The 13,673-nt window shown below is 36.7% G+C and overlaps 1 protein-coding gene across 2 annotated transcripts in view; it reads left to right on the top strand.

Annotated features, from left to right (window-relative positions):
* Nucleotides 1-13,673, top strand: part of SMC6 (structural maintenance of chromosomes 6) — a 31,403-nt gene that overhangs the window by 15,197 nt on the left and 2,533 nt on the right. For both annotated transcript variants that reach the window (XM_031611276.2, XM_031611277.2), the window contains exons 18-26: nt 608-768; nt 1,830-1,965; nt 2,893-2,973; nt 4,832-5,002; nt 7,051-7,188; nt 8,231-8,376; nt 9,051-9,176; nt 11,199-11,304; nt 12,400-12,552. In XM_031611276.2, the coding sequence (XP_031467136.1) occupies nt 608-768; nt 1,830-1,965; nt 2,893-2,973; nt 4,832-5,002; nt 7,051-7,188; nt 8,231-8,376; nt 9,051-9,176; nt 11,199-11,304; nt 12,400-12,552 (1,218 nt within the window). The remainder of the gene's footprint in view (nt 1-607; nt 769-1,829; nt 1,966-2,892; nt 2,974-4,831; nt 5,003-7,050; nt 7,189-8,230; nt 8,377-9,050; nt 9,177-11,198; nt 11,305-12,399; nt 12,553-13,673) is intronic.

Raw genomic sequence — 13,673 nt, 5'->3', positions numbered from 1 at the left:
GGTCCTTTTAAGACCTAACTGAACAACTTCAAATGAATCTGAAAAAAGTTGAAAAAGTGTGGTGTAGAGGAAGTAATGCTTTAGAATGGATGAGTGTATAAATAGTAATTTCCTCTGGCAAAGACACTTGTGACCACTTAATCTGACACTGGCAATTGTTTTTACCAGCAGATTTCCCAATCTTTAATTTAATTTTGTTTGATGTACTTAGCAGATCTCTTTGAAACATTATTTTCTCTGTGTGTATTCCACTTGTGATAATTAAATATATTTAGTGTGTAGTGACCTTTTGGTTATTGTTTTGTTTCCCCCCTCCCCCCCCATGGGAAATTACAGGGGACTGATCAGACTACATAATTTACAATTTAAAAACTGGCAGCTAAACTAAGTGGATTGTTTTTGAGAATGTGGACTGTTTTGAGAACGTGAATATCTTACTCAATGGAGAAAAGCAGATTGTAGACATTAGAAACTTTTTCAAATTATTCTTCAATTTCTGCATTTCTTGTTTTTCATTAGGAGTGAGAACTGCTAGATCTGTTTTAAATTGATATCTGTAATTGTGGTGAATTTTCTATAGGTATGATGAGGCAATTTTGTTTTTCAGAGTAGCTATAAAGCTCGTGAAGTAATGCAGTCTAACAATCCTCCAAAAAATTGTAGAGAAGCTTTCACTGCTGAAGGTGATCAAGTATTTAACAGACGATATTATTCTTCTGATTACCTCAGACCCAAGTATCTAAGCAAAGATGTTGAAGCAGAAATAAGGTTAGCAACTTGCAATGTTTTTGTTTTTAAAAAAACCATACGTGTATTTATTGATTTGAATGATGGAATTGTCTATTTCTCTGTTTGGATGTGTGTGCATCAGAGACACCCACCCTCCAATAGTTTCCTTTCTCTCCCACTCTGAGGTTTACGTATCCTTTTTGAGAATGGAGAATTCTGGAAAACTTCTCTTTCAGTGCCTTTACTATTAAAAAAATTAGTAGTTTATCGTTGAAATCTGATTCGATTTTTAAAAACTTGAATTCTCGCCTAGTAAATTGAGGACACTAAAATACCAAATGTAACCCAAAGTAATGAAACATTCATCAGGAATGGTATATATGAAACTTATTAAATTCTGATTCTGGGATGAGACATAATCAGTCCAATCCATTTCATGCGTCCTTAACAATAGAAGGTTGATTAAACACTTAAACACAAAAATTGTGGGTGTTGTTTGTTTGTGTGAACTGTAATATTAGTAAAATTTTGCCTTCCTTTTCTAGGGATAAAGGACTCTAGCAGAGCTTAGTCACCAATAAATAATAATAATAAAATAATAATAAAAATATTGGTTTTATTTTGCATTTAAATAGGTTTACCACATGCTGAAAGAACTCATGGAAGTCTCTGAAATCTTTAATAGAAAGAAAAGTATGAGAATGTATGGAATATTTTTTTCATATTATTTTCTCTGTTACTGAAAGTAGGTTTTTCCTAGTCAAAGCATTTGTTTTCTCTCAAGATGCATTGATATTCTTGTAAGTAATTCTGCAGTTTAGTTCAGGTATTTAGCCTGTTTGCTACAGTTGCTAAGAAAGTTACCAGTGGTTCAAACTGCATCAATGCTTTTGTTCATCTGGGACTAAACAACCATTATCTGGTAGTTATCAACTGTGAGCTCTACTGCAGAGGTTTGGTATTTTTTTACTGATCAGTAATCCACTGATCACAAACCTAAGATATTTTTTGTGCTTTTCTATGCTTTGCTTTGTCACGCGTTTATCTGTGTTTGTGTCTGTATATAATAATATCCCAATGTCACTTTTTTTTTTTTATAGTCTCTTGGAGAATGAAATTGCAAGCCGGAAAGCACAGTTGGCAGCATCTCAGCAACGTTTGTCTTCCACTGAAAATGAAATTAAGCAGAATGAAAGTCATCTTCATCATCATCGACAGCATCAAAAAGAACTACAGGTAAAAATAGGCACAGTGCTCCTTTTTAGATTCTGGTCAGTCTTTTCCTGTTTCACTTTGACTTTCACTTTGAGCAGATGATAATTTTGAGTATTTATGCTTACCCGTGCTTTGCCAATTGTGTAAAAGCAGAAGATTTTATATGCTAGCATCTATAGAGTACTTTCATCATTTAGGATGATGGAAATTTTGGCAATATTGCTGTTGTTCTTTATGGTGATCTTGTTTCATTTTGTTTTTTCACTGGTGTGCTAAAGCTCATAAATAAAATCTCTGCTGTTATTTTGAGATACATGTGGAAAATTGTTGCAGTATTTAGTAGAGGCTTCTTTCTGCTATGTTCCCCTTCTGTATTTCTGTTGAGCACTGCCTTTTTGTTCCCAGAATATTGCTTCTTTTCCTGCTATTATTTATATTCTTGATCTATTTTAGTATGTTGAATATTCCACACTTCTAAGTTTTGTTTAATAAAAAAGACAAATTATATCATTTTACAACCATTAGTACTTGTTTTCTGCAAGACTTTCCATGCTAGTGGGTATGATAGATATTTATGGTAACTAATGATGTTATTACTGTTAGCAAGTATGAGATGATATACCGTTCTAGATTATATTCAGTAAATCACAAATAAGAACCAGCACACAAATGGCACATGAATTTGTATTAAATGAATGTAAAATATTTTTGATTCAGATTTCATGTTGAATGGAAACATGGTTATAATTGAATGATTTAAAATGCATATTATTTTCACATTAAGTTCTGACTTGTAGAAATGGATTCCATAGGTAAGCAGGAGGAATTCTCTCTCTCATAGCCACTGATGAAGCTCTAAGTTGAAATTTATTACTTTCTATGTAGATTTCAATGAATGAACGTTTTTTCTTTTTTAGGTAAGCTTAATATTATTCACTTTTTTTCTAGATAAAAATACGAAGAACAGCTGCAGAAATAGCAGATCTTGAGAATGTTGATGAAATCCAGTATATGGACATCCGTGTATTAGTAAGAAAAGATTATCTAATTTTATCTAATAAGTTTGTGGGAAAATATCCTTGAATGTTGACAATGATTGACAATTAGAAATAAGCAGGCACCCTAGATACCCTAGATTATCATTCAGGGTGCAAGTTGGATAAATAGCAAAAAAAATTGTATACAGAAAGTCTACAATTATGTCAGTGGTATTATTTTATTGTGGGTGGGTGTTTTGTGGGGTTTTTTGTTCTTTTTTTTTCTACTTTTCCTCTTCTTTTCTTCAAATGAGTGGTGCACTGTGGGTGTATGGAAGGCAAGGTGGCATAAAGAAATATTCTGTGAATTTTCATTGGTTATTTCAAGTTACACAGCACCATAAAACTTTGGCTGGGAAGAAGCAATGAATTTAGGCTTGGAGGTCAGAAGCAGCATCATCAAGGCATAAATAAAGGACACTCCGGACCATAATATGAAGAAAGGTTGAGGAAACTGGGTTTATGTAGCTTGTAGAAGAGAAGGCTCTGGGGCGAACCTCTGTGGCATTCCAGTGTTTGAAAGGAGCATATAAACAGGAGGGAGAACAACTGTTCACAAGGGTAGATAGTGATGAGACAAAGGGGAATGGTTTTAAACCGAGACAGGAGAGGTTTAGGTTAGATATTAGGAAAAAGAATTTCACAGAGGGTGGTGACACACTGGAACAGGTTGCCCAAGGAGGTTGTGGATGCCCCATCCCTGGAGGCATTCAAGGCCAGGCTGGATGTGGCTCTGGGCAGCCTGGTCTGCTGGTTGGTGATCCTGCGCATAGCAGGGGGTTGGAACTAGATGATCATTGTGGTCTTTTTCAACCCAGGTCATTCTATGATTCTATGATAATTTTTCATGCCTTTCTGCCCTGAATCCATAGTTTCTTGCTTTGTTGTCAATTTACCACGGAGTTTTAAGTTTTGAAGTGCAAATACCAGCTTAAGGAAGGATCATACCACTATGGTTTGTTCAAAGTACTTGTCTTTATATTCTTAGAATGTATGATTAGTACTTTAGAATATAAACGTTTGTGATTTGTTCATTAGTAGTTACATTGTTTTAAGTATTATTCTGTAATAAGCTGATATCTAGGTGATGAAGATCTAGAACTAGTTGTAGCTTTCCTACTATTTTATCTGGGGTCAGTGGCAGGATGAATTGCATAACTTCATACTTTATCAGTAGGCTGTCTTTCTGTGTGTGCATGTGTGCACGTGTCAGTAAAAATTTCAAAGCATACTCAACAAGTAAGGAATCATTAGATAATGATTCTGTGAGCTCCTTTAATGTTCAGGGTTTTTTTCTTTTAGACAGTCAAGTCCTGTAGGTGTCGGAAATGCATGTTTATCCTTTTACTGAAACAGAAAATATTCAATTTCCTCTTTGTAGGAAAATATCATTCTATTTTTTGTATTTGTAAAAAGATTATCAGACACTGTGTCAACAACAAACAATTTTACTGTTTTCTGATAAGGGTTAATTTATGTATTTATTTCTCGTTAGTCCTTTCTTGAATATTTCTTGGTGGTTTTTTTTTTTTTCCCTGCACTTCCTTATCACTACTATGTATTATTACCTGTTATTTCACTTGATATTTGTCCTTCATTCTTACTTTGCTTTCACGATTGTCTGATTGTGAAGAAGCATCTTAATATAATACAAGGTTCCATTTAAATTTTTTCCCTAATACTTGTGTTTCTAAAACAGGAAGTATGTATGGTGATAATCAGTTAATAATGGTATAATTGTCTTGGGAGCATTGACAGTACAGTTACTCATCCTGTATTCCTGTAAAAAGGCAAAGTAATGTGTAAACATACATCTTCCTTTTGTTCTTTATTTTAATATATTTTGACAGGAAGATGTGGCTGAAGAAAATAAAAAAAAGATGGAATCTGTAAGACAAGAAATGCAGGAAGAAAGCAGAAAAATGGAAGAACTGAATGAGATTCTTCGGGCAGCTGAGAAAAGATTTCAAGAAATCAAAGAGAAAATGAATCAAGTAGAAGATATCACTAATCCAATAAAGGTAGCAACACCTCCATACTATATTTTTTTGTTTAAATGGAAGCAAGATGATCCTTCCTGATCCTACCTGAGAAAATAGATCATCTTTCGTTTCAACTTGTTTCTGTCAAGTCCTGGCTAAGAATATTCATAACTGGTCAGTTTTCAAAATAGTATTTGGAATTCTCTATGAAATGGTTGTTATTCTATAAAGCTACACAATCACAGAAGGCACCATTACATGGTTTTGATTATTCAAGATTAGAGAATATACTTGGAAATTGTTGAAAATGAACACAAGATAAATAGCCTAAGATAAAGGCAAAATTTGGTGTTGGCAAATGGAATTTTGGCAATCTCATACTACAAGAATTAAGGGTTTAAAATTGAAATAACAGAGTTCAGCATATAAAAAGTGTTGTAAACATATGAAAGAAAGGAATGAGTAGACACAAAGACTTACCACTGCAGAAATCTCTTGCGTGCCTCACATAAACTGTGTATTGATATGTGGTCAGCCTGAATTAGGAAATCAGGAGTAAACAAGAAGAGGAAGGAAACAGGTAAGGAAAATAACTGATAAATATATTAACTACAGTGTATCTGTTGTGGAAATTCTTAAACAATCAGCATATATCAAGCTGTAGCTTTAAGATACGATTACAAAAAGTTGAGAGCATCCATTGTTATTGATGTTGGTTTGTTTTCATTTGTTTTAATATTCTTGATTTTTTTTTTTTAAGCCATGTACTAATTAATAGGGATGAGGAATGAAATTGCCTTTTAATTTACATTATTGTTCGTGATAACTCTATCTGCAAAGCATCTCTGAAAAGACATTTAGTCAAGTTAGCTAACATGATACAGAAGTTGCCATAATCTATATTATGTGAGTTGCTCTAAAAGTAATGCTTCCTATTTATTTCCATAGAAACTAAAGCAGATGCAAAGAACACAGTAACACTATTTCATAGAGAAAATTCTCAGCTATAAAAAAAAAACAACAAAAACTATTTTTCAGCTTAGCCACCACCATTAGCTATGCGTTTTTGCCAGCTATGAACAAGGCTGCATACCACACCTGTTAAAATCTGCATGGCTGTCTGATAGGTGGCTTGTCTTTGATGTCACTGTTGTAACACACTACCTGCTGCCTCACTGTGCTCACCTCCACTGTTTTGTCCCCAGTGTTCAGCAAGCACTGATGAATGTCAGTGGGTGCCATTTTTTCCACAAGGAGGAATTCAGTGGCATGCCTTTGTTTCATATGCACTTCCATATGAGACAGCATTTTATCAGAGTGCCCCCCTGCTGCCAGCTGTCACACAGCAACAAAATGTAACAGAATGTTAACGGGAAGGTTCAGTGTCTGCTGCCATCCCACCAACATAATAAAATAAGAGGCATTAGTTTTGTAGCAGCTGTCATGCACTTTAGTTAGAGTGGAACGCTGAGCTTTCACACAGCCGGGTAATCAAGTGCATTAGAAGTTCTGGTTAGAATGGAGTACACACAATGAATGTGTTTCGGGGGGGGTTTAGTAGAAAGAACATCCCATCAAGGTTCAATTCCATCTCAGCAACCTGCTGCTTCTCACTGACTCCCCCAACATTGGGATGAGGAAGAGAATCAGAGGAGAAGTGAAAGTGAGAAATCTTGTGGATTGAGAGTAAGCCAGGTTACTAGGTAGATCACAAAGAGTGTATACAAGCAAAATAGAGAAAGGGATTCATTAGCTTCCAGCTGGCAGATGTTCACCCACTTCCAGGAAACCAGGTTTCCATCAAGCATAGCAGTTTCTTTGGAAGACACACCATTACTCCAAGTATGTCCTCCTCCCTTCTCACCTTTTTTTTCCCAGCTTTTATTGTTGAGCATGATGTCATATGTTCGGAAAGTCCCTTTGGTCCATTTGGGTCAGTGGTTCTGGTTTTGTCCTCTTCAAGCATCTTGTGCACTCCCACCCTTCTTGCCATCAGATTACACTTGAAAAGTGTGTATATAATAGAGAGGTGCTTAGGCGCCTGCCTCATACAGTTCACTTTTCACATCTTGACTTCCTCAAAATAGGATGAATTGGACAAAGCGGACTCAGAAGTGGAAAACAGAAGACGTCGTTTGCAGTACTATGAAGACAAAAAGAAAGAACATTTGACTTGCATTAAAAAACATAAAGAATTACTAGCTGCCAAAGAGAAAGAATTGGAGGTAATAAATCATTCTACTTTTATAGCATACAGACGATGGTTAATACTTGGTAAGCTGAATATTTTCTTAATTATGTTCCAAGCTATTCACGTGTAGATCAAGTAGACTTTGTGTAAGTGAATCGAGGCATCTCTGTCTGGCAGAGCACCATGTCAGTCTTGATAAGTTAATGGTTATCCATCAGGAATTACTCTTCTGCATTTATGCAATGCGAAGATGGGAATGCCTTCACCCAGAAATGCATATTTTAAGTTAATCTGAATATTACTGTTCTGCTTTTGGGGAGCCAGATTCTTCTCCTGTACAGACTTCATGCCTGACCTTTCAGTGACTGAACTTGTTAAGCCTTACAGACTAACTCTAAAATCCTTTATGGAAGCATTTAGATTATTAAGTCCGATTGAAGTATGGTGCATTTAGTTCCTCATTTATCTGTATTAGATAAATAATAGTGAACACATCTAAAATTGCCAAATATTGTTGTTAGTACTGAACTAGAGTCATAGAATTGCTCGTGTTGGAAAAGACCTTAAAGGTCATCGAGTCCAACCACAACCTAACCACACTACCCTAACTCTAACAATCCTCCGCTAAGTCATGTCCCTGAGCACCACATCCAGGTTTTTAAACACGTCCAGGGGTGGTGACTCAACCACTTCCCTGAGGGAGCCTATTCCAGTGCTTAACAACCCTTTCTGTAAAGTTTTTCCTGATACCCCACCTAAACTTACCCTGGTGCACCTTGAGGCCATTTCCCCTTGTCCTGTCACCAGTGAGAAGAGACCAACCCCGTTCTTGCTGTAAGCACCTTTCAGATACTGGAAGAGAGCAATAATAAATAATTACCTATTCAGAAATGCTGTTAGTAAAATCGTTGATGGTAACAACAATTTTGTTGTAATGAGTGTACACAAAGAATAGTACAAAAACTTATGGTTTTGCTTGGAAGCCTTACCTTTTCCGTACCACAAAATATTTGCAGCAAAGACTAACAGACATTTTAAAGATGTAACAGCTAATTGAATTTCAAACGTTTCTGTAGGAAAAAATTGCACAGGCTAGGCAAATCTACTCAGAGCGCATAGAAGTCAGCCGTACTGTCAAGAGTCTTGATGCAGAAATGAATCGCTTGAGAGAGAGGATAAAGACAGAAAAAAGTCACCGTGGAAACACAGAAGAAATAATACAGTAAGTCATTGTTAATATCTGTCTAGTTCAAGTAAGATGGAAGAGAGAGAGGAAACACCAGTTTTCTTAGGGGGCGTTCATGTATTTTTCATACTTAAGCAATAGATGAAGGTATAAAAACATACTGTATTGATTGCTCAGTCAACCAGTACTGAATGGTCTTAGGAGAGTTGAACCTCCTCTGTAGGTAAGTTTCACACAGGGTTGATACTCTGAAACTATCAATAGTTAAGCACTTGCACTTAAGTATTTAGAGGTACTCCAGTTATGACTAGATCAAAACTCACTCTTGTTCTGGGATGCACAGAGCATTAAGCATTTTTCTAGTCAGGAAAACTAATGTAGAAGTTAAGACAGTTACTTGAGATTTAGACTGCATTGTGTTTCGTTGGCTGTTCTTGTACGTGGGAACCTCAATCATTACTTCTCTTTGGTACAAGAGATTCTGTTCAACAAAAAAACAAATAGAAGCAAAACTTAATTATTTGTTCTCTTCTAATTTGTGAAGGATGGATTACCTCACATGTTGAAATGCTTTTAGCTTTAATATAGAGCCTTACAATACAATTTCTATGTGAATATTTTAATTATTAAATTGATTTTTAGCACTTGAAGTAATTGCTTGGTTTCAATCTACTACATGTTAAAGCTAAACTTTCTGTTAATTAAAACAGGCGATTTCTTGATGCAAAGGAAAGATATGAGGATGCAAACAGTAAAGTAAGTAACTTAAAGAAATTTATTAGGCTGCTGGAAGAAATAATGACACAGAGATTCAACATATATCGTCGGTTCTTAAGGTAAGGTCATTTTACTGTATTTTCAATTTTCAGGTAACTAGGATGTAGATATAAGTATTTATTAAACAATAAAACAAAAAAGAAAAATTTCCATACATGCTGACATTATACTTGATTATAATTTGAATGTTCATCATAAAAAGTTGTTTCTGCTGCTCTTCAGATCTGCTAGTTGAGGAGTGTGGTTCAGTGGTCTCTGAGGTTGTATTCTTTGGCCAGCAAAGTATACTGGTGATATGTAATTGGTGCCTGTGCTTCAGGGGGTGAATTACAGAGCAGGCTCATGAGAATTAGATATTTTTATGGTGATACCGTAAGCTCTCTTAGAGTTAAATCAGTTTCAAAGCCTAAAATGTACAGTGCTACAGTTAAAGGTCCTTATCATTGGAAATTTTTAAGAATAAGTAAGACTGATGTTGTCACACATGCTCTAAGTATATTTGGAATTCATTTTGACAGTACTTTTCTTTGGATTTTTTTTAAACACACTTGAAAGAAAATATGTTTGCTTTAAATAAGCCAGCAGGTGTTAGACAGTTCGAATAAGTTGTAGTGAGTGCTCTGACATACTTAGCAGATCATATAGACTATGATACTGGACAGAACTTGGACAAAACTGATGCTTTTTTAAAAAAAATTTCCATGGTACTTGTGAAGTGAGGCAGTGCACAGCTGTTGAGTCCCTATGAAGTTTTAGTGATTAATGTCTCAGCACAGCTACTAGTCATGTTCCTCTACCTTCCTTTTGTCTTGCATAGTTTTCTAACCCAATCTTGCTCTCAGATCCAGTACTGTTATGCCTGATAGTTTAGAGGTCACCTGGTCAGGCAGTTGGAAAAACAATGTGATCAGTTGCCTCAGTCTGTCTTCATAAGACTTGTGCTCCAGACCCCTCACAGCTTCACTGCCCTTCTCTGAACATGCTCCAGAGCCTCCGTGTCCTTCTAGTAGTGAGAGGCCCCAAACTGAACACAGCACTCAGAGTGCAGCCTCACCAGGGCTGAGTACAGAGGGACAATCACCTCCCTGCTCCTGCTGGCAATACCATTCCTGATGTAAGCCTGCATGCTGTTGGTCTTTGACCAATACCCCCAGGTCTGTTTCCTCTACGCAGTCTTCCAGCCACTCTGCCCCAAGCCTGTAGCACTGCCTGGGGTTGTTGTGGCCAAAGTGCAGGATCCGGCATTTGGTCTTGTTGAACATCATCCCACTGGCCTCAGTCTGCCTATCCAGCCTGTCCAGATCCCTCTGTAGGCCCTTCCTACCCTCAGATAAATGGACACTCCCTACTAACATGGCGTCATCTGCAAACTTACTGAGGGTGCACTCAGTGCCCTCATCCAGGTCACCAGTAAAGATATTGAGCAGGACAAGCCCCAGTACCACCCCCTGGGGAACACCACTCGTGACCAGTTGCCAGCTGGATTTAACTCCATTCAACATCACCCTCTGGGCCTGGCCTTCCAGCCAGTTCCTTCCGCAGCTGGTCTGCTTCCATCCCCTCCCAGCTCCTTGTGCCCTCTTTGGCTGGGCGGTACAAGAATCTGAGAACATTTAAACATTTTTGACTTCATACAGAACTGCTCAGTGACAACTATCAACATTGTTTTTCCTCAGAAAACCAAACATAGCATCATACCAAGTGCTGTGAAGAACAGCTACTCTCGCCCAGTTGTAAACTAAGACATAGACCAACCACTTTTTCTGTTAGAGCTGTGGAACAAGCATGTGAAAAGTCTATTAAAGCAGGAGTTAAACTTACAGAAAGTACAAAGCCAATACTTCTGATTTCTTTGCTTATTACTCTGTGTCCACGAGTCTCTCCAATACGTCCAATGTCTAAAGTCAGCTGCAGGAGAGTGTATTTCATATAGGAAAATGTTATTAATGGATTAGGGCTCAGCATTCAAGATTCTGATGTGAAGCTGCTGATTTAAATTTAAAAAAAAAATGAAATCTGTTGTTGTTTTTTCAAGTTTAAGGTGTACAGACCTGATGTTTGTGTGATTTAATTGATTTAAGGCTCCTTTCTCTGCGATGCAAACTGTACTTTGACCACTTACTGCGCATTCGAGGTTGCAGTGGAAGAATACTTTTTGATCACAAAAATGAGACACTTTCAATAACAGTAAGTTATTTTATATTATTTCAAGCGTGATAATATATATTAAAGTAGGTGTTCTTAATTTTAGGAGTTTACTCGTCAGTCATTTGAGTTAGTCTTTCAAAATTATTCATCCCTGTATCATTGATAGGAAGCTTTGCTGTATCTGTGTGAATGTTTGATGGCTATTTCCTTTAAGTGGCTGATAGCTCCCAGTATTACAGAATACCAGTATTCTGTAAATGTGTATCTCTTAACGTGCCCCCTCAAAAGTCTTAGTCTGTGGGAGACTTCAGTTCTAGGAATTGAGGGGAAAATGTGTAGCGATGGCATAAATAGTTGTTGACATTGTCCTCATTAAATAGGTGAAGGACAGGTATCCAGAACACTCAAAAATGTCAAGTCATTGTGTAACTTTATCAGTTAACTTCTCTTTTTTTAGTTGATGTTTCATGTTTTTTATGCATGAGATCTAAATGTAGTCGAGGAGGTTAAACCCAGAACACCCAAAAAAAATAATAACAATAAAAAACCACCACCACCAAAACATTTTCCTGCTTAGCTTATTAAAAGTAATTTAATTTAAAAGTAATTTAATTAATAAGTTGAGAAAAAGCTTAAGTTTAATTAGGTAGAGTGCCACAAGGTGTCACCATAAGCAATGGAACCAAATGTTTTCAGTGTTCCACTTATTCTGATGAATAAACTGCTCCTCCTTTAACTGCAACTGTCAATCTGCAGGTTCTATATCCCTGCTTTTCTATTATAGCTGGGGTAACCATTGGATTTTTCTGTAATACGATGCTGGTTGTCATTTTATTAAATACTGTTTCATAGCTATTAAAATAGAGAACTGAACAAGAAGATGCTGGTAGAATCATTTATTTAATCTGTTCAGCGCATTCTGCCATAGTCGAGGAAGCTGTGATGGTCCTAGAAATGTGTTTTAAAATAGTTTGGAGCCATTTCATTCTGGATCCTTTCCAGAATGGTGGGGAAATACATACATTTCTTCTCAAGTGATGTCTCTACATTATATATAATGCGTTTACAGTTAAAATAACTTCTCTGTTAGTAAGTCTCCAAGTTTAAAAATTGCTCTGTTATTTTTATTTCCAGGTTCAGCCTGGAGAGGAGGACAGACCTGCCCCGAGCAATGTTAGATCTTTATCAGGAGGCGAACGTTCCTTCTCAACAGTTTGTTTCATTCTTTCTCTATGGTCCATTACTGAATCTCCTTTCAGATGCCTGGATGAATTTGACGTCTACATGGTACAGTTACAACTACATTTGCCATTCTAATTTGAGTAAATTAGCAAAACAGTTGAGTTGTGATTGGTTAGCATTTCAAACACTTCAGTTAACTCTAATCATATTAATCAGAAGTGCCATTAGGGAACTTCTTTCACTAAGTTTAGTGATTTTTTTGGAAGCTTACTTCTTAAAAAATTGGCCTGTTACTCTTTATTACTTCCCCAGGCACTTACTGTTTATCTTTGTTGCTGTTACTGTCATGAGCTTAGGACGTGCCTTGGCTTTTGCCAATGGCTCTGCTGGGCCTTTAGCATGTGCCTTGACTTGTACCACTTCTGTGATCAATATTTTTTTTCAGTGCAAGTATAGCAGTTCAGTTCTTAATAAAAACTTGCTCTGTACTTCACTTAGTAGCTCCTTTCCAGGGTGCTGAAATGCTGAATGAGGAACAGTAAATACTCATGTCAGCTAGAACTGATAAACCTCATCTTTGTGTACCACTTCCCTGGATAGGCAGTTAGCAATTCATATACATATATATGCATATGTGTATGTATGTGTAAAAGATATATATCCTTATTAACATCCAGTGTGGTTTGGGAGAAAGGTCAGTTCTATGAGACAAAGACAGTAGTAGGTAGTCTTGCCTTCAGTGTCTCTTTCCTCCACTGATCAATTTACTGGGAATCAAAGATCTAGAAGGAAAAAAGGATGATGTATTTCAGGCATAAAGAATTTCAGAAAGGAATGCATAAATCCAAGATGGTCCAGCAGCTGTTTTTTTAGCATGTATGTGTTAAATGACTGAGCTTTGCCTGCTTGTGTCATGGATTCTACAAACTTGAAAAGCTTAGATCCTGTGTTATGAATTAGTTGTACAGAATTTTATTCATCTGTCCAGACAAAGATGCATAAGCAAAACTGTAGGCCCTGCAGTGAACTTTAATCTTATATATTTCACAAGTAATTCCACCCAGTTTGTTTTGATGCAGCTGGGCCATTAAGTGCAGCCATACCGTTAAGCACTATGTAGTTCCTTATGCTGCAATGCTGGAGACCTGCCACAAGAGGACTCCATCAGCATTTTTGTAAGGGAAATAGCTGCTCTCCCGTGCAAGTTTTGGAATCAGAGCTTTGCT

This window comes from Phasianus colchicus, chromosome 2 (assembly GCF_987193195.1).
Source record: "Phasianus colchicus chromosome 2, bPhaCol1.hap1.1, whole genome shotgun sequence".
NCBI lineage: Eukaryota > Metazoa > Chordata > Aves > Galliformes > Phasianidae > Phasianus > Phasianus colchicus.
The sequence above is the reverse complement of the archived record's forward strand: the minus strand, read 5'-3'. Positions and strand labels throughout refer to the sequence as shown.